General features: G+C 32.0%; 1 protein-coding gene across 4 annotated transcripts in view; it reads left to right on the forward strand.

Annotated features, from left to right (window-relative positions):
• Window positions 1-26,734, forward strand: part of LOC140431516 (EH domain-binding protein 1-like) — a 95,367-nt gene that overhangs the window by 58,435 nt on the left and 10,198 nt on the right. For 2 of the 4 annotated variants that reach the window (XM_072519424.1, XM_072519430.1), the window contains 8 exons: window positions 1,913-2,094; window positions 4,512-4,714; window positions 10,591-10,950; window positions 12,865-12,997; window positions 13,053-13,171; window positions 16,937-17,316; window positions 18,418-18,696; window positions 22,839-22,973. In XM_072519424.1, coding sequence (XP_072375525.1) covers window positions 1,913-2,094; window positions 4,512-4,714; window positions 10,591-10,950; window positions 12,865-12,997; window positions 13,053-13,171; window positions 16,937-17,316; window positions 18,418-18,696; window positions 22,839-22,973 — 1,791 coding nt within the window. The remainder of the gene's footprint in view (window positions 1-1,912; window positions 2,095-4,511; window positions 4,715-10,590; window positions 10,951-12,864; window positions 12,998-13,052; window positions 13,172-16,936; window positions 17,317-18,417; window positions 18,697-22,838; window positions 22,974-26,734) is intronic. The other 2 variants (XM_072519434.1, XM_072519439.1) reach the window with 2 other exon arrangements.

Consider the following 26,734-nt stretch of genomic DNA (forward strand, 5'->3'; position numbering starts at 1 on the left):
TTAAAAAAAGATCAAATGTGATTTTAAAACAAGATTAAAAAATTATCAGTTATCAATTTGTGTTTGAACAATTAAAAGAAGATAAGCCACAGTATAAAAAGTCGAGCATATCAAATAGTTATGGACTTACAAAAGCTTTCGACACAATGAAACTGTGGAGCTCCATTTCTTTGTAAACGTAACAGAACTAAGCAAAATCCAAATTATCGAAAACGTTTCATAGAAAACAGTAAACATAAAAATAGAAAACTTTTTTAAACTCTATAGATATTAGTATAAAATTTACAGACAAAGCAACCCTTCGAAAGCAATGTTATTTACTAGTATTATAGAGGAATAATATAAGCATACAGTGGATGATCAAATTATTAGAGCCAGCTCATAAAATTTTACTTTTTATTTAATAATGGTATGTAATTGAGCTATTAAACATGTTTTGTGCTTAATTCTATTTTACTGTGATTTAAAATCTTATAAATATTTAAAGAGGAACGAGTAATTATATGAAAACACTTAAAATTATGCCTTAAGCCTAATACTTGGTAGTGTCACCCTTTGCAGCAATCACTGCCTGGCACCTTCTTGGCACACTTTATATGCATTTCTGGCAATTTTATTGAATTGTTTCACTCCTGTACCATATTGCTATTAAACGCTCGATCAATTGATGCTTTGTGGTTATAATTTCATTAGAAATTTCTTTCTTCATGAGCTTCCAAAGATTTTCTATTGGATTCAGATCTGGTGAATTGTCATGCCAGTCGAGCAGCTTTATCTGGTTGTCAGCAAGGAATTTTGTAACAGTTTGTGCCTTGTGACAAGGCGCTGAGTCATATATAAATATGAAACTCTTATTCGAGAACCACTACTGGACCTGGGAAAGCATTTTTGTTTGCAATACTCTCAAGTACTGGTAATACAGCATTGTTCCTTCGACAATGTAGAGTCTACCAGTTCCTCGACTGCTTATGATACACCACGCCAAAATTCTCAGGAGGTGCTTTACCGTCCTTACAACATAATCCGCTTTACATTTTTCTCCAGGTCTTCTCACAAATTCAGCTCTATCTATGAGGATCGGCACGGTAAATTCATCCGAAAATCAAACCTGGAATATTATTATTATTATTTTAGAATCTTAGACAGACTGATCAACTGTAAACTATATAAAAGAGGAACGATGTTAAGTAACGTTATTTATCTGATTCCAATCATCAATGGTCCAATCTTTATGATCTTTAGCCCATTAAAGCCTTTTTTTCTTCATAGCTGGTGTGATGTGGGTTGAAAACTCCAGATCCTTTATTCGCCGAAGAGCTGTCATTTCTGCGGGGTTGTTTTCTGTTTGCCAAGACTATATCTCGAATTTTTCTTTCATCTCGTGGTGTTGAATTGTTTTTCGACCACATTTTTGTTTGCACAGTAGGGTCAAATCCAAATTTTTGACAAGTTTTTTTCTTTTTACGGTCCACAGTTGCTCTCGAAACTTTAAAATATGATGCTATTTTTTCGTTGGAGTAAATAGTGTTCAATACTAAAGTTTTTATTTTTGCTATTTCCTTGACGAGATGTCTTCTAGCTTTTCCCATGATGTTCTGGTACCACTGGTGTAACGAACATGCAATATTTACCAAATTCAAAAAAATAGTATACGAATATCACTGTACATGTAAAGCATACTTACATGTATACAGGACCGTTACGAGCCAGGGGAGCGAAGCACCCGGAACGCAAGACAAGGGGGCGGTGCGAACTGCACTAAAAATAGGGAAGAACTAATTATAAAAATTATAAAAACATAATAACATAACAGAAAGGTTGAATTTAAGAAAATAAATTGTAATTGAAATAAATAACTCTTCGTAAAGACAATGAAGCCTTATTGACATTTTTTGTTTTTTATAATTTGTAGGTACCTCCAGCGGGGAAACGAAGACAACTCGCTATTGCACACGTAAATATGCGAAAGTACGCCAGCGTAGAATCAACACAAACGGAACTTCAAATAAACTTTAAGCCAACTACCAAAAAAATTACAGGAGCCAAACTGGACTGCACCTTATCTTGCGTATTTCTTAGAGAAGGCAAAGCCACGTAAGTTAAACTTTTTAGAACTTTCTATTATTGCTTTGATCGTAACTTTGTTTACCTTAGTTTTTACAGTTTATCCATGATTTGTTCTTACATGTAATTCTACTTTATAATGGATAAAAATATTTGGTTTTGTTTGATTCTAGCTTGAGCTCTACGCTCCCAGCGATTGTCATTTGTCTCTTTTTTTCTGATTCTGTATCTTCACATCACCTCCAGCTTACTCTGAGCGTTCCTCTCTTTTTTTTTCTTACATGTTGTGTACAGCGAAATATGTAATCTTCATTATAGTTAGAATTCATTGGTTCCTTACACTTTCACTGCTGGATGTGAGTACAAATGATAATAAACTGTTCAACAGCAATGCTGGACCTGCATGACTTGAACCGCAACTGATAAGTCATAATCAATAACATTTGACTATATGAAAAAAAAATGGGATGAGAAGGTAAGAAGTGAATTCAATTCGATGAGATGGGTGGGATTGGACCCTCGTCATGTGATACTCTGTAACGCGAGTCTCAATGTGCAGTTACAATAAGGGCCCTTCAATATATCTTCTCTGACGTTTTATAGTTCGTTGAAGCTCTGGACCCTGAGTAACTCCTATAATATATATATATATATATATATATATATATACATATATATATATATATATATATATATATATATATATATATATACATATATATATATATATATATATATATATATATATATATATATATATATATATATATATATATATAAAAGAAGGCCAAAAAGTGACCTCTCATATTGGGTGAAAGGAGATAATAATGTAAAATGTGACTTGAGCAGTAATACAATAACGATGGTAAATACAACTACCCAGTTTTACAAAGAATTTGCCAAAATCAAAAATTCACATAGTGTAATCGTATTGGTAGGATTACAATCACTTACTTAGTCCATATATAACAAATTTATAAAAAAAGTATAGTTGAATTATAAAAATAGTCTTAATTTCTAAACGAAACTTGGAAATAAACCGCCTGGCAATTATTAATATATAACTGTCGACGAAGATAATTTGTAAACAATGCTACAAGTGTAATATATACTTTCTGTTTCTATTCTTTTGTTAATCAGATTTTTTAATCAGATGATATACTTCTTTTCATTCCTCTTGCTTTTTTATAAAACGTAATTAGATATTAAACGGCGAAAAATTCGGGTTCGTTCGGAAAATAGTCCCATGAGATTTTTTTTGCATAATCACTTTCATGAGATACCCCAAAATAGGGTTCTTGTTTTTTTAACAAATTGTAACAATCAATTTTTTCGACCCGGACACATTTTTTTTTTGAATTTTTAGAATTATTCTGAACAAAATAGGTCTCTTCTTAGTTTTTCTGTTTCAGCCCATTTATACAATGAGAATTTAAACCAACACAAATTTGTGCCTAGATCTTGCTTCTCTCTCTCTACAAGCCGTAGCCCGAGCGTCCGTCCTGTCATAAGCACTTCATTATTAAAATATAATAGACCCAAAATACTTATTCTTATACAAGCCCTATAAGTTCTCTTCGCTTCTCTCTCTCTCTCTTATACAAGCCGTAGCCCGGTCGTCCGTCCTGTCATAAGCGCTTCATTATTAAAATATAATAGACCCAAAATACTTATCAAGAAATGATAGAACAAGTTTTGAACTTGAATTTAGGTCCTTGGTGAATTCAAAAATTTTTTTTTTTAGTTTATTTTTTAGTCTTATAAATCATAATTTTGCGTTTTTCTGTTTTAAATTATTTATAATTCGAAAACGATCAAGTTTACAAAAAAACTACAAGAGACTTATTTTGTTCAGAATGATCCAAAAAATTCAAAAACAAAAAAATTGCCCGGGCGGAAAAAATTGATTGTTAAAATTTAGAAAACATTTTTAAAAACAACTTTTCGCCTGAACGACCTCTGGAACCTTATTCTAACCCTATCTCATGGAATAGATTATGTAAAAAAATTTCATATGAATATTTTTGTAAAGGAACCCGAGCTTTTCGCCTTTTCCATATGAATATATGCCTAAAATATTTTTGCCAATAAAAATAGTGCCTCTTTGTACATAATACACGTTTTTTTGGTTATTATTTTCCTTACTTCGTTTTTAAGATTAAGTTATTTGAAAAATATTTTTAGTATAGAGATAAATAAATAAAATAATAATGTCAACAAGATAGATCATCGTTGTTCTCCTCGTCTTATTTGTATATTTACTAATATGTTATCTTTTTTACTATCCCAGTTTTCTACAAATAAATAATTATTCGTAAATACTTATTTTTGATATTCTTACAAAGTGGAGTATCTTTAAAGTTGGGTTAAACAAGTTTTGAATATTATCTTTTCCCTGGTTTCGTTCATGACCAAAATAATTTTATTGTCGAATTTTTGTGTTACAGGGACGAGGATATGCAATCAATGGCTTCTCTTATGTCTGTGAACAATAATAGCGATGACATAGCTGCGTTAGAAGATGTTGAAGAGGACGATTTTTCATTAAGCGACAACGTTATGAAAAACAGTATGCACGAAGTGGCACAACATCTTCAGTTAATGACGAATAGTTTGTCTGGATCGGATTTTGCTAGTACACCTATTAGTGGTAAGTATATGAGAGTGGCAACAGAAATATTCAGAATAATATTGTAAAAATATTTTCTCCGCGACCATTAATTTTTTTCATGTATTTGAATTTTATAAAAAGTGGCAGAATGAATATTCCATCGATATTTTCAAGAAATGCAGAGACTGTGGCTTTCAAAACTGTCAGTTTGAGTATGGGTCTGAAATTATTTCCTAGTGACATGTTTTTTACTAAAGATTTTATACTTGGTAATAAACCAGAATAAATTTCAACAAAAATTACATTTTTGTTTTGTTTTTGACCTTTCAATTTCCAAAACGGAAATCGTTTTTTTTTTTAAATTGCTGAAATAAAATTATGAAAAATTGGTATAACCTATAAATGTTATTGTCAATTGATGGTGAAATAAAAGAAATCTTGGCAGTTAGACGTACTTGGCCTCAGTTTTGAAGCATATGCCATGTGTGCATGAGCGACATACACATCATCTAATCAACAATCAAAAGAAAACACACAACCCACAATATGCACAGATAGATCAGAACTTGATATCAACCGAGTCTATAATAACACCTTTTCAGACTTTATGATTAAGTTTTACCTTAAAATATGAATTATGCAAATAATATTACTATAATTTCGTGCTTAAAAAATGAATATGAAAAGTTTGATATGAAAAAATATTGTAATTTTTTTGGATTAAAACCACAATTGGTTGTAATAAAAATTACATTTACTTTATTTTGACGTTTCGATCTCCAATCCGGAAACCGTTTTCAAAAAAGATTATTGTAAAACAAGAAGTTATTTTAACCTGTAATTATTTAATAATTGACAATCTTACTGACTACTCAAAGCCATTCCATACCTCTCACAGTAGGCACTACTGCGTAGTGCGATCAACCAGAATTTGCTGCTCTTCTCTTCTTTTCGCAAGGAGTACTGTATCGTCTGCATATCTAAGATAATTCACTAGTGTTCCGTTAAATGATATGTTTTCATTAATGTTTTCTAGTGCCTCTTTAAACATCTCTTCCGAGCACGTATTAAAAAGTAGAGGGGCTAGTACACATCCTTGTCGTACTCTTCTTCTTATGGCTTTCTGATATCGGTATAAATTTGTAATGATCATCTATTTCTGTGTTCCGTAATATGTTTGCAAGCCATCTATGTTGTATTTTGTCGAAGGCTTTCTTAAAGTCAAATAGACATATGAATACGTCACATTTGCCATCTCGACACCGTTCTATGAGTATTTGTAAATCCCAGTTGGTTTCCTGCTATTCTATCGTCTAGTTTTTTTTCAAGAAACGTTCATGTGTCACTCTCAAGGAGACTTTTAAAACATGGTTTATCAAGCTGATCGTTCTATATTCTTTATTTTTCTTTATATTTAGTTAGTTATTTCATCCGGTCCCATGGCTTTATCATTTTTTATACGTTTTAGTGCTTTTTCAGTTTTCCTTATGGTAATTGTAGGTCCATTTCTACCTCTTGGTTCTATTGTCTCCAATCTTTCATCGTTTTTAAATAGCTCTTTTATATATTCTTCCCGTCTATTTATTTCTGTGCACTTTCAATTATTTTGTTGTTTTGCCCATTATGTTTTCAATACTTCTTTTTTTTTGTATATTCTTTGATTTTTTGTTTGATTGTTTTATTTAAGTTTTTGTATTGTTGTTCGTTATTATTTTTATATTTTGTCCCTTCCAATATCAATGACTTTATTTCTTGTGTTATTCGTTGTTTGCTTTTAGGGGATGTATGGCCCTCCAGATTTTTTTTTTTGATCTGTTGGTGAAGATCTGGAGATCAGCTTCTTTTAGTCTTCTTAGATTAATTGTAGGTGTTTTGATGGCTGTTTTTATTTTCTATAGTTTGAGTTTCATGTCTGATAAAACAAGGTTGTGGTCACTTGCTATATCTGCACCGGGGTAATCTTTAGCCGATAATATGGAATTACTGAATCTTAGATGTATAATGATGTAGTCAATCTGGTTTCTTGCTATGTTCTCACCGTCATATCTAGGGACTTTTCAGGTGTATATTCTTCGGACTGGTAGCTTGTAGAGCAAATTCTGATTGTTGTGTGAGTCTATGTATTGTGTTTATGTATTATATGTGTATGCATTGTCTGTTATAGTAAGTAGATGATGTGTCTCTGATATTACAGAAACATGATTTTGAAAGGTTTTAACACCTGATAAATGTGATGATAATCGTTGTCTATGCAGTTCTTCGATTCTCAGAAGGAATGGTTGCGATGTGTCTACTACAATCGAAGTAGCAAGCGATCATTTTTTGAAGGTGCTCAGTGAGCTTGTGATCACTTGCTATATCTGCACCTGGGTAATCTTTAGCCGATACTATGAAATTACGGAATCTTAGATTTATAATGATGTAGTCAATCTGGTTTCTTGCTATGTTCTCACCGTCATACCTAGGGACTTTCCAGGTGTATATTCTTCGGACTGGTAGCTTGTAGAGCAAATTCTGATTGTTGTGTGAGTCTATGTATTATGTGTCTATCTATCTATATAAGGATTTTTACAGCTGTCGCCGCCTTCCTTCTTTCAGCCAACGTCTCCAGTCTTTTCTGTTCTGCCATTCTCCATCTCTAAGGTCTCGTCTCCATGGCCTCGTCCACTTCATCCCTCCATGATCTTCGGGGTCTACCTCTTTTCCTCCTTCCTATTGGACTTCAATCCGAAATCTTTGCTATCTATTATGTGTTTATGTATTATATGTGTATGCATTGTCTGTTATAGTAAGTATATAAGTAGAATTGTAGATGATGTGTCTCTGATATTACAGAAATATGATTTTGAAAGGTTTTAACACCTGCTAAATGTGATGATAATCGTTGTCTATGCAGTTCTTCGATCCTCAGAAGGAATGGTTGCGATGTGTCTACTACAATCGAAGTAGCAAGCGATCATTTTTTGAAGGTGCTCAGTGAGCTTGTGGTCATTTGCTATATCTGCACCTGGGTAATCTTTAGCCGATACTATGGAATTACGGAATCTTAGATTTATAATGATGTAATCAATCTGGTTTCTTGCTATGTTCTCACCGTCATATTTAGGGACTTTCCAGGTGTATATTCCTCGGACTGGTAGCTTGTACTATGGGTTTTTGATAATGAGATCGTTGTCCTTGCAAAGATTCCTTATAGGTACGGATACAATTTCCCATTTATTAATGTATGGTATTGTCAGGCCAAATTTGACCAAATCGAAATACTTAAATTTACGAATTTTCTATGACAAGTCTTAAGACAATTCAGTTATCATCCTGCTCTACAGATTTTCTTACACGTAAGTATTCTTTTTTATTGTGGGCATATATCGACATCAAAATTTATGTCTACCTTCGTGAAAGAGCTCAAAATTTAGAAGAACTCGGTCTGTAGATTATTTATCGAAGTTTTAAGGTCAATAACACCAGTCATGTTGAAAAACATGAGACGCCATTTTATTATCGTTAACGAATTTTTGGGGCTGAAATAGTTTTGGCCTTCTTAAATATAATTAAGTAAAGTATTTGAAGGTGCCATGTAATGTAAGATTTGTTAAACAAATAATAATATATATTTTGATGTTTTATATTTTATACTTTAATATTTTAATAATAATATTTAAATAGGTTACCAACCTAATATCGGTTAGGTACAAGTTAAAGACGAAAGAAATATTAACCAAGCTACTAGTTCACAAACTTACTTGTGTAATTTGATACGCTACCCCTCATTAAACAATGACATTGCTGAAGAAATAAGTAAGATTGGATTAAACTTGCACTATTGCAGTGAGATCTATTCATTGTGTATACATTTCTTGTAAAATTTGTAAACTTCTTAATCATTGATGCAACTGATAACCAAACATTGACTTCTAGTTCTAGAGCAAATATTGAAAATATTTATAATTAGTATTTTATGATACAGAATAGCAAAAAATACGAGTAAAACAAATAATAACCTCTAAATAATATCCTTAAGAAATTCTGTTTTGTTGAGATTTTGATTGGAAAGAACCGAATAACCTATTCTCGTTACTAATGGCTAATAAGTTAATTTTAAACTCTTTTATGAATTCATGTAAAATATGCTATTGATAAAACTTTTTCTGAAGATTGTTGTTAACTTGTTACTATTCTGATTTCATTTTAAAGGACAATCTCAAAAAGTAACCCCATCATGTCACGCTAATGATACCCATTTGCAAGTTTTTTACTTCAGACTAATTTAAAAATTAAGTTAATTAAAAAATTAGTATCCTTCGCTTATTTAATATGCGGAGGATCGTTTTCACTATAGCTAGACTTTTAATTGTTAATTACAGCTTTTTTAAAAGTAGATATTATATTAAACAGTATAATTATTACTGTTCTTATGGTCCTTAACCTTTGATGCCGCTATGTGGTTTGTTTACTCTCTCAACTTTTACTCTGCGTATAGATGTTAAATTAAGTTAAACTAAACAATTGTTGCCGACAAAACAACAGATGGATATTTGCAAATAAATGAGAAAATAAAATTTTTGCTAATGTTTAAACTTTCAGATAACAAATAATGATTAATATATATATTTATTTAAACAAATAATTCAACTATCATCCTATTTTTTACTCTGATTTTACAACGCAATTTGAATGTCAGCTGGGTAGGAAGAAAGCGTTCGTTTATATTTAAAATTTTGTTTTTGTAATTTGTTCTTTTAATGTGTCCTTAACATACGAAACATCCATGTGTTGTACACCCTTGTGTCCAACGTTTTTCTGTTAATCAAATTCCGTTTCGAAAATGCGACTTGAAAGGTCTTCAAAATATTGAAATACCACTATGGGACTGTTTCCACTGTGGAAATCGTTTTTATAAAAGATTATTTTAAAAATAGTAAGATGTTCAACAGTTGTTTAGTGGTAATTGTTTTCAAAATTGACAGTTGACTAATTTGGCCTCGATCTTGTCTGTATATAGCCATGCTTTTAGTTTACAATTCTGAGGATGATGCCATTAACCTCAGGATGATATCAAATTCTGATTATTGTGTGAGTCTATGTATTATGTGTTTATGTATTATAAGTGCATGCATTGTCTGTTATAGTAAGTATATAAGTAGAATGGTAGATGATGTCTCTAATATCACAGAAACATGATTTTGAAAGGTTTTAACACCTGCTTAATGTGATGATAATCGTTGTCTATGCAGTTTGCGATGTGTCTACTACAATCGAAGTAACAAGCGATCATTTTTTGAAGGTGCTCAGTGAACGAACAACTTAGCGAAATTCGGTTTCTTTGTCTTATTTCTTTTTGTTCTAACTAGGTGCTCTTCATTACTATATTTTTTCCATTGCAAAACTGATTAGCATTTGGCCATTATCATTTACCACTTTATGCTTGCTATGCATTTCAGCTACTACGTTATTACGATTATCATCTTGATAACTAGAGATAAACCAGAAAAAAACCATAAGAAAATCAAAAATAAAAGCACAAACTTATCAGAGAAACATCTACATTGACAGAGCGGTGTTCTCTGCTCGACATCGCCAATATTATAATCTCGACCTGATCTCCAGACGATCTAAAAGGATGTCAAGTCAGTATTTTGTCTCGTGGCGATGCGAGCTGGTATTTATAAGAACGACAATTACAAATGACATGATTAAAGTCTTCAGGTGAACATTTTCAATACTCGCAACTTTTTGAACATCAAAAAATCATAATTGTTCCTTTCTTTGCGTTTCATAAGGTCATACTAATTTTATATAAAGTAGGTATACCTAAGTAACGTACATATAGGTATAATTTTTTTGCCCAGTACGAATCTACAAAATCTCATAAAAAGTTAAAGAAATCTCCTACAATAAAATATTTTTTATTTCAGTGGCAAGTATTCTGTCCGACGAAAAAACTCCGACTGCCGAAACGTTTTCGCCAACAAACGACATGAACAAACCCGTTCGACCGCTTCCCGTTCCCCCTCCTAAAGAAACCGACTTCGTTACAAATGAAAAAGACTTTTACTCCGAACAGTGCACGGAGACCTTGGATAATTTGGAACTGATCGCAGAAGAAGGCGAAAGTGAAATTCATGCGATAAATGTTCCGAAGCCCGTAATAGAAGTTGAAAAACCTAAAATCGTGGAGGTGAACGTCAAGAAAAATGTCAATTTGCACTTGCAACCGTTGGAGTTTATAGAACAAATTGAGACGCCAAAGAATCAACAAAAACTGAGTACACCAGGTAAGTTTATAATTTATGTAAATAGTAAAATCATATAGCAATGTAGTACTTTTATTGAATTTTCAACTTCGGATTAATAGTTTTCAACAATTATGGTATCATCTTCTTGTTTGTGATTAAAGTTAAAATCAGTTAAAATCTTAACTTAATTAACAAGCGCCTCTTTAGGGATGCTATTCCAACGTCTTGGTAAAATGCACAGGTACTTTGACTATCCAAGAAACGAGAAAAGCACAAACTCGAAAATTACAGACCAATAAGTCTGTTACCACATCCGTACAAACTGCTTACCAAAATAATTACCAACAGACTATCAGAATAATAAGTTTGATAGTTACCATCGTGTTGAACAAGCGGGATTTTGCAAAGATTATAGTACCATAGAACACCTGTAGACAATAAAGACACTTATCAAAAAGTGTAACGAATACAATGAACCTCTTCATTTGGCATTTGTGGATTACAATAAGGCGTTCGATTTAATAGAACTCTGGGTCGTATTAGAAGGAATGAATAACGCAATAATTGATTCCAGATACTTAATAAATATCTTACCTCAAATACTTCTAAAATACATATAAGAAAATGCAACTGTGCAAATAAAACTAGCAGAAGGTCTAACATCAAGCAAAACAAGAACGGAAAGAGGAGTTGAACAGCGAGACACTATCTCTACAAAATTATTTACTCTTGTATTAGATGTGTTCAAGAATTAAATCAAGAGTTAAATTGGGAACAACGCAGAAATAAAATCGATGACAGATCAAAAGGTCCTGATCGACAGGCGAGTAAAACTGCGGTTTTGTGGCTCGTCGGTAAAGCTCACCAGTGTATCACTGCAATACCGCTGTTTTATATACCGACGAGCCTGGCTTGTGGCTCGTTAGTTTGTTTTATTTTTTACTTGGCTCGTCATTTAAAATCGCGCGTGTATCACTACTGGCGAGCAAAACCGCCAGTTTTCAGCGACCGTTGAAGTGAAAAAATCAGTTTTTAATCATGGATATGCGAACTCTCAGCCACGACTTTTTATAATTTATATATTGTTTACGAGACTGTGTTTGTTTATGGAAATGTACATCGCCAGAATACAAAACCAAAACAACTCGACTTACCGCATATGTTAAACTTTTAAATACCCAACATCTAGGGCGTCTCCGCTTTTTTTTTTAATTTCGTAGTATGCTATAGCGAAGTAACATAAAACTTCACTTTCAGTTGAACACGACATGTTAGCTGTGGACGGTGGACAATGACTGTTTTGCTCGCTAGTCGATCAGCACCAACGAGCCGCGAGTAAAACCGTCGTTCTTAAAACCGCTGTATTATGGCTCGCACGTCGATCACCCACTTAAGATTTGCCGATGACATAGTACTCATAAGTAACAATACAGAGAAAATACACTAGGTGCTAAAGGAACTTAAACAAGAAAATGCGAAAATCAGTTTAAAAATGAATTTAAATAAAACAAAAGTGATGTCAAATCAAAATATCACAATATACTTGACGCAATATAGACGCAGCATATAAATATAATTAATGAAATTTTACTAACTAAACATACTAAATTACAAACCGAAAGGAAAAAGAGGTGTAAGACGCCCCTTGAGAAATAGAGCGAAGTTTGATGTCCAAACAGGCAATAAATAATTAAACCCTGGAATGAAGGATAGAAGAAGAGATTTTATTATGTTTTTTCTTAAATTTTAATATAGTCATCGCAAAGAGTTGAAGTATGCTCATTAAACCCTTTTTGTTTGAGGTTAATTATCCATTTGCTGTATCAAATCAATTGCTTCGATTCTGTTTAATCTATGGTAAACTAAATAGGAGTATACCCCTAAATTTATTTAAATGAAATTCCATGTTTGCAAAATTTTTAAACCATTAATTTATAAAACAATCTATTTTAGGTCAAGATTTATTAGAATGGTGTAAGGAAATGACGAAAAATTATAATGGTGTGAAAGTTACCAATTTGACTACGAGCTGGAGAAATGGAATGGCATTTTGTGCTCTTATACATCACTTTGAACCTGATCTAATGTAAGCAAGGTTCGCAGTATAATTATGACAAGTTTATTTTTATTTACTATTTTAGTGAATTCAACTCCTTATCTCCGCACGATGTCAAAGGAAATTGCAAAAAGGCGTTTGATGCAGGAGATAGATTGGGTATACCGAGAGTTATCGAACCAACAGATATGCACATGCTGGCAGGTAATATAAAAACCTTTTTGAAATAGCTAACTTTAAAGTGATACTGTGCAGATACAAAATATATAAGAAAACGTTCAATATGCAGTTCGCATTTCCAATATTTTAAGGCTAATGGGGCAACAATGTGGAAAACTTTCCTAATAAAAACATTGGCTAAAAGGTTTTGAAACTGTTGTCAATCATAATTGATTGTATGAAAATGAAATTTTATAATTTTTATTTAACGTTTTGATTTCCACTCCGCAAATTGTTTTCAAAAAATTCAAGTTGTTTGGCGTTTATTGGTCTCCAATAAATTGACGTATTTGGCCTCGATCTTTCAGACATATAGCCATAGGTTATTGTTGACAATTCTGAGGGTGATGTTTGTAGTCTCAGGATTATATCAAATTCTGATTGTTTTGTGTGTTTATTTATTATGTGTTTATGTATTGTGTGTTGTTTTCAAATTGTTGGAAAACAACAACCGCCAAACAACTTGGTTATAAAAACATCACACTAGTTTAAAATAATCTTTTTTGAAAAAGATTTCCGGACTGGAAATCGAAACGTCAAATAACAATTATAATGTAATTTGCATTACAATCAGTTGTCGCTTAATCCCATATAAACATAATATTAAGGATAGTGGCATCTTAAAATGTTAAGATATAGCCTATTAGTATGTTTTTGCGACTGACACGAATAATAGGCTTTCTTAAATTTCTTGATCTTTTGGACTAAACATATATGTATGTAAAGGTGGATACACATATGCGAGCAGAATTGTTCGCGAACCGTTTGTGAACGCTATATTCGTCTATTTGTACGACGGGACGAACCGCTTGAGAGCTGTTCGTTCGTTGCTCGTCAGGAACCACAGCCTGTCGGTTTTTGGGACGAACACAAAGAATGTTCGCAGTTAAATTTGAACGGTGTTCGAGACTATAAATTGTTTCTGCTAAGTGTGCGATGAGATCATTCGGTTAAACAAAATTGCTGAACGAGCGCGGCTTATTCAAAAGTAAAGAGAGAAATTAATAACAGATAATGTAAAAAAATATCGAAATATTTAGAATAACGAAGTAAATTAATTCTCTGTTTGTTATTATATACTTAGGGTATTGGATAGTCGAACATAAACATATTTTCAACGAACAGCTCACGAGCAGTTCGCGAACAGTTCGGCTCGCATATGTACATCTACATTGTACAACGATTGTACCCATCTTAAGGTACACAGCTGGTGATCACGCATATAGTATTCTTCAGAACAGTACCGTCTTAAAATGTACTGTGTTGTTTAATTATTTTACTTTATTGTACTCTAATTAATCAAAATAATTTTCCCAAGTAATTTAAGTTTTATTTATATCTAATTTATAAAATCAATCAATCCTTAAGGTAAACAGTGACATCTGTCACTGTTTACCTTAAGGGGTCTGTCATAGTTAGTTTTAACCAGAAAATGTTTACAGTTTTCCCTCCAGTTTGTGATCTGTGCTTTTAACAGTCATCAAACTTGTGGCACAGCCATATCGCCATATTTTAAACGGAAACATAGACTCGGATTGATAAATTTGTGACAAGCTACGACAGAACTGTAATTTAAATTTTTAGAGATTAATAATTTAGTTAATTTGAAATAATTGAATCTATTCTTCAACTAAAAGTACGAATAAAATAGTGCATATTAGTTGCCGTATATAAATTAAACCAGGTTAATTTTTCTATGCACACCAGATAGAATGTCACTGAACAGCACTGGTTCCGTTTAAAACATGAGTGATTCCGTCTACACGAACGAGATGCGCGTACTTATCTTGACAAGCAGAGTGGGCATTCTGATTATTTATGTGGTCTAAGTTAGCTTTCATACCGTCAGATCATGTCAAAAGTAAAATTAGGAAAAACACATAAATAACTCCACTTGACATTATTAATATCCACATTATTAATATATTCTTCTTGCATTGCCCTATCCTTATTAGACGTTGGCTATCACCCTAGCCCACAAAACCTTATTTACGGTTTCCCTAAATAATTCCAACGAAGTTTTTCCGGTCCGCTGTCTCAAGTTCGTAAGTCACGAAATACATAATCTGCCTGGTCCGCTTTTCACTTTGCCTTGCGTAATAAGTTGAAGAATATGGTATTTTTCGCTTTGCGTTATGTGACCAAAGTATGACAATTTTCTTTGTTTTCCCTTTAATAATGAGTTTAATAGTAGTTGTTGTTGACCTATCCTTTGCAAGAACCTTCATTTGTGATATGATGTGTCCATGATATTCGTAACATTCTGCGGTAATATCTGCATGTCACAAATTGAACGAAGAATTTAAAAATGATTTTTTATTTGAAACATGTTAGTGACTTACCACTTTTTTTGGTTCTTCTTTAAAACAATATAGACCACTACCCGTATTCGCGCTAATGATGAATATAAAATTTTTAATTGTATATCGAAAAATGCCCTCTTAAGACCCACCAAATTTCGTCAGTTTGTAAGAAAAATTTTAACACCCCGTATCTCGGAAAACTAAGCATTTGCGGAGATACGTTTATATATCAAACTGTATAATTAATTTCGGTTACTTGACATCCTTAATATATTATGATCCCTGCTATCGTTTCTAATTTTTTATAAGCTGTGAAGATCTGCTTGGAGGAAGTTTCCATTGCCCCTTCTTGTTTGACTTCTTGTACTAATTTTGACTACTACTTTGATGGAAAAACGTATGGTACAGTTTAAAAAGAAATTACTTGACAGTAAAAATCTGAATAAAAAAGTTTAATAGTAGGTGGTACTGTAGACTAGCGCGGAGTTTCATACTGATTTCTGTATTTGAAAATTTTAAATAATAGATTTAAAATTAAATAAAGTTAAATAAACTTAATAATAATAATAAATTTGGAAAGTATAGTGTCCTAAGACAAGGTATTCGTACGCTCTACTCAATTGGAGTACGATCCTGTATCCTCTCAGGCGATTACCTGTTTTACCAAATTTTTAACTGTTTTAATAATTGTAGATAAAAATATCACATCTTTGGTGTTTAAATTCTAAACGTTACAGTAATTTATTTAAAGTCACAATGCCTTCACAGCATTTATAATCCAATTAACAATCATAACACCATTGGAAACGTTTTATGGAAAACCTTCATTAATTTGGCTAGTAAAAAGTAAAAATTAACTTGAAAAAATATCACTACAGGAACAACGCAACTATTTTGTAGAATAAAGAAGGAAGACCCTATTGTTGTTATAGAATGCAATATATAGAAAGACATAGGGCACTTAAAAAGGCCCACCAAGGACCGTAGTTGGTTCTTTAAATGTGGTGTTACATTGTGTTTTCGCTTATTTTATTTTATTATTTTTAGATCTTTCTGGTTATTCTGGAGTTATAATTTAGCAATCGTTGAAGATCATGTTCATTTTGTGCGTTAATAACGGCATCGTCGGTGCTTTATTTATTAATTTTTGATTCTTTAATCTGTGTCCAGTCCCAAACCTTATGCATTATCAGGTTCAACAATGTAAAATTCAGAGACTATCTTTGTTTGATATTACTTTTTACCAGCAGATATCGTTGATTTGTAATGAGTGTAAATTTCAATAGAACAGTAGACAAAAAAAAAGATTAAGATAATACTTCTTGCAAAAAGTTTTAAGTTGTGTTATAATAAGCATTCTTTGTGAAACTTTATTTTTGTGTTTCTCAGTTACATAGTTTGTGCACTTTTTAGATATGTTCGGTAATTAAACTGTAATAATTTTTAGTTCCTGATAAGTTGGCAGTGATGACCTACCTCCACCAACTTCGGGCGCACTTCACCGGTCACCAGCTAGAAGTTCAGCAGATTGGAAAAACTGCAGAAGAAACGAACTACGTCATAGGAAAATTCAATACTGACAAAGATACTGATATTACTAAACAGGTATTCGGTCAAGAAATCATGAATTTACGGAAATCCAAACAAAACAAAAAACAAGACAATCAAACAGAGATAGAAATGAATCTTGCCAATAGAAACGAGCCTAAAGGAGATGCCTCGAAACTTAGGTTACCTCTTAAAATAACTAATGAACCGGAACCTGTGAAGGAGCCTAAGGAGAAGTCACCAACCATTGTGAAAGACGTCAAAAATATAATAAATAAGGTTGGTATATAAGTATTGACTTTATGATTGTGTTAGTAGAGTCCTGATTAAAAATCACAAAAAAAGTTAAAACAATATAAGCGCTTATAAAGTATAGTTTCACTTGACAAAGGAATGAAATAGGCTTTCTTTATAAAAATCTAGTTAATGGAATAAAAACAAATTATAGAAAAAACAAAATCATAAAATATAATAATAAAATACAGATCATAAATTCAACTTTGGTAAAAAGAAGCAAAAAGAAGCAAATTTTGGTTTAAATGTTCCATTGTAAATTGTGTCTTCTATCACTTAAAATGTTTTTGTAGGCTGAAAAACTCCTTTCTTTATAATCCTATTTCTATATAATTCTATATAAAACACAGGTTATGAGCACATATTTGAATTTTGAAATGACGCTTGGGGTCATTTGTAAGACGTATATTATACGTCCATGAAAGATCTATATGGATGATCCAAAACCTATGTCTTTATGAAGGATTCGACTTGAAGCAGTTATTTCCACTGTGGATCTACAAACTGTACCGGATGAAATTTGAAATACGTAAATTAAAACTTCACACAGAACGGAATTTAAAATGCAAGTTTTGACAGTTTTCTGTATACTATCATCATTTATAGTTCTTTTTTCATTCGTTTCAATATTTCGTTATTGGTACCTCTGTTAACCAATGCTATTCTCAGAATTCGTCTGTACTCCCACATTTCAAAAAAGTTCATTTTTTGTATGGCTACTACGTTTGGTGTCCATGTTTTGACACCATAATAAAGTATACTCAGCATGTAACATAATTAAACGCCTTTTTAGATATATAGGCAAGCTTTACTGGATAAAATTATCTTTATTGTAACGAATGCCCGTCGTGCTTTCTCTATTCTTGCTTTAATGTTAACAGTATAGTCGTTAAATGCAGTTATTGGCACCTCTAGATAATTATACCTTTTCATTTTTTCCATCAGATTAACCCCAATACTTATTATTGTATTGAAATTAAATGAATAATCTTCAGATAAAATGAAAATCAACTTTTTTTATATCCAGTCTGCAACCACGCTGATTTTGGTAGTTCAAATCATTGATGATTTTTATTGTTTATATAGGTAATTCCTTCTCCGGGTAAAGATAAACAGGAATCTATAAAAAAAGAAGAAAAGAAGCAAGAAGTAAAGAAACCAATACTTATGACCAGAAGGGAATTAACAGATCCGTTCGGTTCGGACGATGAGGAAAGTCCTCCAGCTGATAATAATGTTGCAGATAACAAGTGTACAGAAATGAATGGTGATATTAATCATAAATTAGATGTAAGTGATAGTAAGGAAAACAAAGACAGTGAGAAAAAAGATGATGTATTTTCGGACTTGCCAAAACCGAATCCTGTAAGTATATATAGCTCTTATATATTTTTATTTTCTGGCATGTTTTTGGTTGTTTGATTTTATTCTAATAAAATTCCTTGTAGCTAGTATTCAAATGCTCAACCTCCCTAGCTGTAGTGTTTAGCTTCCAACAATTAGTTTCAAACCATCACCATCAACTGGGTGTATTTTTTACATTGGCCGTAATGGATTATTTTAAATGATATAATAATTTTTGCCTTAATTTTGTCAACCTATGCCCCCTCTTCTATTCCTTGTGACATAATCATTTTGAAAATCTTTATTTCCTACATTTTCCCAGAGGTAGAGCAGACGAGCCTCGTATTGCAAGGACATCGGCTCGCTCGTTCTCCTCTACATCTGAGTGTACCCATATCACTTTTACTTTGTTGATTAATGCAGTGGCAGCTTTTTGCTTTGCAGCTACTATCTTTTCTTTCCTATCAACTATCTTCTGGGGACAGAGTAAAATCGCAATAATCTCAGCCTGAAAGACTGATGCATAGAAACTGAAAGTCTGACTCAATAAAAGTCCGATCCTACGTCCGTATAGTTCAACGTCTGATGCTCGTCTATTCTGAACTTATCTGTAAACCTGCCGAGCCAACTCCGACTCCGAAGAAAAGTGAACCATGAAGGAGGGTGTAAACTCCAAAGTGAGGGACCATACTGTCCTGTAACATGGAAAGCATAGGGCAGTACTTCACGGCCTGTCTCCAAATCACATCGAGTCACCGGTCCGACCGATCACTCCTAACCACTACAAGTCTTTGATTTCGTTAGGCTGGAAGATATGTTAAAATTACTTAAAAGAAGAAAAACTGTTCCAGCAGAATACATTATCACATCTAGTGGTGACAAGGGAGCCCAAACTATGCAAAATAAAAATTACGAACGAAATGGTAGAACAAGTTGCAAGATTCTTAGACAAGAAATATCCAGCTACGGAAATCTTAAATTGTAAGTGTAAGAAAACAAGCAAATAAAACGAGTTATGTATCAAGATGTCATGAAATGAAAACCTTAAGATCAATAGCTGGGAAAGCAGTAGAGTGCTGAAATAGAACACCAAGTATCGAAATAAGAATTCTCTATAACATCCAGAGTATTGTATAATGAGTGAAGACAGCGAAGACGGAAGTGGGATCAGCATGTGACAGGAATGGATAGAGAGAAACTACGTTGACGAACTACGTCAACATCAGAATTACGTGTTACTGTAAGATAAGATCAGCCAAGAACGGTCTACGCGGTCTAATATAACGACAACAAGAAATATACAGTAGACTGGATGCAGAAGTAAAACATGTATTAGTTTTTACTAGGTAGCAAGGAGATTATTGTATTTGTTTCCTGCGGCTGAGTAAAGAATAACTAAATCGAAGTATAAATTTCATTTTAAGTGAAAATCCAGTTTAAAATTAAATATTTAATCTCTAAAATTATTGAGTCATAGTCTCTATTGGAACCAACAGGATGTGGTAACATAGACGGAAATAGCACCTATGCGCAACAGATAAGTAGATGTATGTGACAAGGCTGTGTACTTTCACAATTACTATTTAATATATACTCCGAAGAGTATTTAGATATTCACTTAAGAATTGTACAGAAGGAATCAGGATAAATGGTGAAAATATAAATAACATTCGTTATACCGCTGATACAGTCATTATCGCTTAAAGTGAGAAACCTCTGCAGACGCTAGTAAACACAATTTGTGATACTGGGGAATAGTTTGGTTTAACAATAAACATAAAGAAAACAAAAACCTTGGTTAACAGTAAGAGGGTTAAAGTCATAACAAGAATCCAGATGAAAAATGAAAATATTGAATAAGTGGACAAAATGAAGTACTTAGAGAGTCTCGAATACTGAAGATCTAAATCTGAAATGAGAAATTTGATGAAGAATAGAGCTATCAAGAGCAACCGTTTGGAGATGAGGCAATTTCTAAGTAACGAGAGTCTCAATCTGCAAATCCTATATCGTATGATAAAATGTTATATCCACTCTATTCTTCTTTACGGTGTCGAAGCTTGGACTGTTAATGTTGACTAATGAGAAAGCTGTAAACTTTTGAGATGCGGCTTTTTAGAAGTGAAAATACCACGGACCGACCATATTGCAAACGAAATTGTTTTGCACAGAATGGAAAGAGATAGAGAACTTTTGACCCCGATTAAAAGGAGAAAGATAGCATATTTGGGGCACATACTTAGAAAAATGAGAAGTACTGGTTGTTGTAGCTGATTATGAAGGATAAAATCGAAGGGAAACTGGTAGACGACAAATATCCTGCAGCAGATAGAGACGAATTTGCAATAGTTCCTTCATTAATGAAGTCGGTACTAGAAGAAGAAGAAGTCTCTATATATAATTAAGAAGTCTAACAATAATAAGAAAAAGTTGTGGTCAATTTTTTTTGTTACCTGTAAACTGCTAATGTTTGACAACCGCTTACGTTACTTATACAACTTAACTTTTACTGCAATGAAAACAAAATTGCGTTTAGCTAACTAAAAATATTCTTTAAGTCCTAACTGTTCTGCTTAACTATGATTTTAGCAGCTTCGGCGAAACTCTCAGAAAACTAGTGTGATAAAGATTTGATAAGAATCTTTTAGCGGCAAGGTACTAATGAGCTTTTCGCTAGCTTGTATAATATAAGAGTACTTCTTATCAACAGAGAGTTTAAGAGACAGTTGGAGAGGCTTTGTTGGCTTAATAAACGAATTATTCTTAGCACCGTGATACTAAACAGATTTGACAGAAGGGAGGGTTAAGCCTGTGTTAGCGTAATATATGAATACTACTGGCGTGCCACTAAACAGAAAGGATACCAGAATAAAACCAATCATGACTTACCTTTGGCTGGCTTTCAGTAAACTTTTCATGAAAACTTGAGCGCTATGAATCAAACACGATCGACAGATTGTCTACGACTTATGATCATCCGCTTTCGAGCTTTTCAGCGAAATTTTCACTTTTTTTTTTACTTTTATCGGTGATTTTTTCCCATGTGAAATTTCTCCAAATAGTGAGTTGGATTTCTCGTCTCGTAATTACAATGCTAATAGAAACAGCTTTATTTCCTCTCCCAAAATCGCATCCTTCATAAATATCTCCGTATATCTCCTTTACATCTTTTAGCATCGTCTGTTTTGCCTTACAATTCTTAGGAGGCACAGATTAAAGCAAAAATCTGGATTTTGATTTCGTGAATAGAAATCTTTGGATTTCTAGTTTCGTGATTTATTATCAGATGTCGCTATAGCGTCCATACTGAAGCCATTTTATTGTTCCTTTTTTTCCACGGGAAAGATTTGTTTTCACGTTCAGAGCTTCTGTAACAGTCGCTCTGATGAGTTCTGTTAGGATGAAATACGTATAAGCGAATATAGAGAGGCACTATACGTGAAATCAAATCTTAACTGTCTTTCTTTTATCCCCGTGTACCTTTTTGAATTTCCCCCTACGAGCACTGCAAGCATCGTTACTTAATCTCTTCTCTATAGGTATGCTTGTGCATATGTACCAATTAATCATAGAAAAAAGAATCTTTTAACCATAGATGGACCTAAACTACATTCATCATTTTTCTATCAAATACAAAGTTTACTTATACTCTTCGATAACTTGTCCTCGCAACTCAAGTAATTCTCTTTCATTTCCTAAATTGTGTGTACTATTTGTAGTACACACCATTTATATTACATTTCAGTGGTATATTACATCCAGATAATTTGATTATTTTGTTTAATCTTCAGAAAGATAGTTCATTTTTGTTAGTCTGAAAAGATTTATTTGGAATGGCTTTTCTGTCATCATTACATATTTCATTGAATCCAGCATCAATCAACAAATTTTTGTTTATAGATGAGCATACCTACTTTCTAATATCGTCAGGATTTAACAGGAAAAACACTTAAATTAGAATATTCTCTAATAACATACTCTATTATAAAGAATAACTTAAAATCCTCTTAAAGTTATCCTTATCTAACACACGTTTGGTTCAGTTCGATTCATACTTGAATATTTATGCGTCACATTTTGTTTGCATTACTTCATTTTTCGGAGGTCATTTCTAATATTTTAAGTACATTTTTTAATTGTGTTTTGTACATTTGATTGTGAAGGTTTGGTTTGCAATTAAAAGTTTTTTCACGCGTCTGCAGCAAATTCTTATGAGACATTCGGAGCAAAGAGAAAGGGCGCGGGCGTTGCTGGAACAGGTGAAGAAGGAGGGATCGAATCCAACCTCACCGTCAAAGGTACGTACCAATATATATTTCATAGTTAATGATAACTACTCTGTACATAAAGGTGCAAGACATTTTCTTTCTTATAAATAAAATACTGAAAATTGTTGCTTTCTGTTTGTTTTATGTTATATTTTCAAATTTATTACTTAGTCGTAATATCATTTCGTTTCTTGACTTTCCATTTTGGACATCAGTCAATCAGACAATTGAAACTTATTATCCTCTGCCTACAATTGAAATTCAACTAAAAGAAACAGAAAATTTAAGTTAAATAGCAATATTATTATTAATTTTGTCAGAGATGCAAAGTAAAAACAAGGTCAGATTTTATTATCCAAACATTGTGCTTAAAACAAGAACAACGTTTATCTACGACTAACCTTTTTGGTCTTTGGTTGCAAATTTTGTTGATGGATACTCAGGTTCAATAATAAAACAAAACATAAAACACAACACTGTTTTAACTTCTTCAGATTATCATCAACTTGACATGTTTCCTTGTACAATAGCATCCTCAGAAGAGACATTTTAAAACGAATACTCCCTGATGGAATATTTACTGTTCGTTAAAAATTAAATTTGTACTTTTTAAAACTATTTGTATTTTTTTCTTCGAAAGCCGTTTCTTGTTATAACCGGTTGTACTGTAGCCATATTGTACATCTTCCATTACTGTAACCTGGCTCAGGTTTTAGTGTTAACCACTGCTTACGTAGCCGGGACCAAATCCATTTAGAATCAAATGATTGACATACGTTAAGCTGGTTTTATTCCGGACAAAACTAGTTCTATATTCCGTTACACTATTTTTACAACTTGTCCCTTCCTGACCTATATATATATATATATATATATATATATATATATATATATATATATATATATATATATATATATATATATATATATATATATATATATATATATATATATATATATATATATATATATATATATAACTGTTTTGGATGGGTTGGAGTCAATAATAGGGCTATTGGTTAACTATTTTTTTATTCTCGAGCTTTCAATTGTGTTTACAATTATTATCAAGAGCTAAAAAACAAAATACTTACAAGGTTGAACTAAAAAGAAAAAACAATTTTTGTTAACTTACCAAATAAAAATTAGTTTGGTAAGTAAAAATCACTGTTTACATGTTCAAAATATTTAATACAAAAATGTTTTTATCTAATAATTTTTTTTTTTTTTTTTTTTTTTTTTTTTTTTTTTTTTTTTTTTTTTTTTTTTTTTTTTTTTTTTTCAGAGAAACATTTATTAGATAAAAACATTTTTGTATTAAATATTTTGAACATGTAAGCAGTGATTTTTACTTACCAAACTAATTTTTATTTGGTAAGTTAACAAAAATTGTTTTTTCTTTTTAGTTCAACCTTGTAAGTATTTTGTTTTTTAGCTCTTGATAATAATTGTAAACACAATTGAAAGCTCGAGAATAAAAAAATAGTTAACCAATAGCCCTATTATTGACTCCAACCCATCCAAAACAGTTATATATTTGTTCCAAACGAGTCACAAGTACTTCTTTTTTCTTATTCTTATATATATATATATATATATATATATATATATATACACCTTTTATAACCCCCTGGTCTAGTGTTGTATGTTAAAAAAAATGCCTTGATGGGCCCCTAGGCGAGAAGAGAGTGACCCTGTTTACCTGTTTATTTATGTATTTATCCAAAAAATTGTTGGGTTTTAGATTTGTTACCCTTGTGGTCTTCTATAAGTTGGCAATTTTCTTAGTTGGTTGAACTATAAATGTTTTTTTTTTGGCATAGACTTTTAGTCATTCAGCCATACTCAACATGGTAGAAAAGGTTGTCTGAGTTTATATTAAAATAAATATACAAAACAATAAACAGGTAAACAGGGTCACTCTCTTCTCGCCTAGGGGCCCATCAAGGCATTTTTTTTAACATACAACACTAGACCAGGGGGTTATAAAAAGTGGTCTCTTATCTCTAGATCTCTTCTTATTTCCCGAAGAAGTGATCTACAATGACCAGAGGGTTGTAAGAAGTGGTCTCTTATCGCTTGATCTCGTTTTCTAAATCTCTTCTCTCTCTGTTTTCACGTTTTTGTCACGTCTATGACGTATTATATTTCCTCGACAATGACCAGAGGGAAGCTGAAGAAATAAAAGAAATGATCATCAATGACCATAAAGTTTTAAGAAGGTCGCTTATCGCTAGATCTCCTGTTCTCTTCCTCGAAGGTGCCACCCTGTATGTTGAGTGCAGAACTCAATGCTTATCGTAATTGGGTTGGTAGAAGCGTCAGCAATAAATATTATGGAAGTATTACAAATTGTTTGCACGCGTAAATAATTAGTTTAAAATTTTTTTATCTGACGAAGCTGTTAATCAGCTGGTAAACATATAAGTTGACGATATTTTGTCGAGATTAAAAAACAGTGTTGTGCTGGTATGTTTTGTTTTATTATTAATCTTGATTCTGTTACATCCTTGAGCTTCAGAATACGCTTAATTTTGCCTCTCCACTCTCATTTCGGAGCGAATTTGGGACTGTTCTTGTAATAGGAAAATAAAATAAGGTGAAATATAGAAAACGAATATACCAGATGAAAGAAAATAAAATACTAAAATACTGTTGTAGATAGTATAATGCCTTTCCTGTACGTTATAACTTTTTATCAGACAAAATGTTGAATGCTAAAGGTTTGCAATAGACAATGTTGAATATATTAAAAAATATTGCAAATTAATTGTTACAACAAAAAGATATAAATATATTCTGAACCATCAAAAATAAAAAATATAATATTAGTTGGAAAGACGCATGGTTGAATGTAAAAACCCAGAGCCAGCCGAGCCCTGGCCCTAACTAAGTTATTAAACAATGACGTATAATAAATAGACCAGGCAGCCTTCTATACTCGATATATTATCGGGTGTCATAAAGACCTGCTTGAAGGTACCTATATGTTTACTAAAATACTGGCATGCTTGTTTATTTTATAATGAGTTTATTTTCTTTGTCAAAAGGAAATCTGTAAAAAAAAGCCTAGTTGGATAAATTAGATTTAAATAATTTTAATAACAAAAAACAAAAAAATTAATAAAACAATTGCTGACTGTATAATAATTTATCTATTAAATAAACTAAATGCTTTCACTGACCATCAACACAACCTAATATTTATAAAACTGGCAAAAATGACTTACCTGAAAAGTGATGTTCGGTTTTTCGAATTTTCGCGACTACAAACAAGAACAAAATTTGCAAACACAACGTCACTTCGTAAAAAATCGTGTACTTCGTATTATAACAATAATGTAAACAAAGGTATTCATGTTTATGACACTTTTTACAGCATTCAGTGAGTATACATATATATATATATATATATATATATATATATATATATATATATATATATATATATATATATATATATACGGTATTGTTATTAAATCACTTGATATTGTCCTTAGATATTTCATTAGTTAAGATTTATTCATCAGTGCTTATGCAATGTTTCATAGTTCTGACATGAAAAATTTTCGAAGCTTTTTTTAATGTACCATGTGTTTCATTCCTTGCGTTTGCAAGACAAATAAAATATTATCAATTTAAACATTTTATAATTCACTAGCATTAATTTTTTTTAACTTGACAAAGGAAATATTACTGGTATATAAAAATAAAAAAAATATTTATAACAGATTTCTATAAACACTAATTCAACCGAAAAACATCGGTTAACAACATAGAAATATTACTGG

The sequence above is a fragment of the Diabrotica undecimpunctata genome, chromosome 1 (assembly GCF_040954645.1).
Source record: "Diabrotica undecimpunctata isolate CICGRU chromosome 1, icDiaUnde3, whole genome shotgun sequence".
Classification (NCBI taxonomy): domain Eukaryota; kingdom Metazoa; phylum Arthropoda; class Insecta; order Coleoptera; family Chrysomelidae; genus Diabrotica; species Diabrotica undecimpunctata.